The sequence below is a fragment of the Monopterus albus genome, unplaced genomic scaffold (genome assembly GCF_001952655.1).
Source record: "Monopterus albus unplaced genomic scaffold, M_albus_1.0 scaffold373.1, whole genome shotgun sequence".
NCBI classification, from domain to species: domain Eukaryota; kingdom Metazoa; phylum Chordata; class Actinopteri; order Synbranchiformes; family Synbranchidae; genus Monopterus; species Monopterus albus.
In genome coordinates, this window is record NW_018128253.1 from 717447 (window position 1) to 718758 (window position 1312).

Below are 1312 nucleotides of genomic sequence, written 5' to 3' on the forward strand. Positions count from 1 at the left end.
CAGCGAACAATGTGTTGTAGCTCCGGTGGTATGAAACCAGTAAATTCCCAGTGGCTTTGTGAGTTGGTGATATCCAGCAATGCCTGTCTGTTGTATGTAAGCAGTGCATGACATTTGTGCACTACAGAAAAAGCAAAAAACGCACAAAAATGAAGAAAAAGCAGGCATTCAAGAGTGGAATGCGCAAACACGTTCGCCTCGGTGGGCACCATGTTGGTCCTCCACATGAATGAAATGAATTCCAGTAACAGACAAGGATTTTAGCAGTAGTGTTTTAAACCGTGAATGTTGGTATGTTTTAGGTGGAGCAGTCTAAAGTCCTGATCAAGGAAGGCGGGGTCCAGCTGACACTCACCATTGTCGACACCCCAGGGTTTGGAGATGCAGTGGACAACAGCAACTGGTGAGGACCGCTCTTGTCCTTTTGCCTGAAAAGTATGGAGTTAGATTTTGGCAAATGTTCTAATGTGTTTGTGCACTTCCACCTTCCCAGTTGGCAGCCAGTTATAAACTACATTGACAGTAAGTGTGAGGACTTCTTGAATGCAGAGTCGAGGGTGAACCGCAGATCCATGCCGGACAACAGAGTCCACTGCTGCCTATACTTCATTGCACCCTCTGGACATGGGTAGGTGCTGTTTGAGAGGACTGTGTGATCTGATGACATAGATGTGACATGAACTGAGTCACTTGGTGGCAGCACAACAAGCTCTAAACGCAAACCTTCACCTCTGATCACCTTTCAGTTGAATAGTTGTCATTAGTCGAGAGACCTGTCAGTCGACTGAGACTCCTCTAGTCAAGCCTTTCTCTTTTAGTTTTAGTTAATTTTTGTCAGCCAGTGTGCATTACAATAGAAGGTAGCACCAGCCTGCTTTAATTTGTCGTCATCTTCTCATTTTGCTCTTTTGCTACTCTTCTCAAGTAGCAGTTTGCTGCTTGGCACACCAAAAACACCATGGTGCCACTGTACAATGCAGCCAGGGATGTTAAGATCAGATCGCATGTTTCAACAGAATACAAGTGTGCTGCCTGTCTCATTGTTCCGACAAATCCATACAACACCTCGACGTTAGATATCATTAGTTTAAAAGGGTCACAATTCAAATCTTCCATCATATGCAGCTGTTATAGCTGTTTATTGACTTTTAAATGCTCAGAAGCATGCTCCTGTCACTCTTTTGCATTTAATTACAAATGTTAACATGGTTGAAATCATCACTGAAATTCATGCCACTTGATATTCTGACAGTCTAGGCTATATAGTAGGTGTGTGTGTGTGTGTGTGTGTGTGTGTGTGTGTATATATATA

The 1312-nt window shown here is 43.4% G+C and overlaps 1 protein-coding gene across 5 annotated transcripts in view; it reads left to right on the top strand.

Annotated features, from left to right (window-relative positions):
* The window catches only part of LOC109951262 (septin-7-like), a 95741-nt gene that overhangs the window by 64723 nt on the left and 29706 nt on the right, over positions 1–1312 (top strand). For all 5 annotated transcript variants that reach the window (XM_020585650.1, XM_020585649.1, XM_020585651.1 and 2 more), the window contains 2 exons: positions 303–403; positions 494–628. In XM_020585650.1, coding sequence (XP_020441306.1) covers positions 303–403; positions 494–628 — 236 coding nt within the window. The remainder of the gene's footprint in view (positions 1–302; positions 404–493; positions 629–1312) is intronic.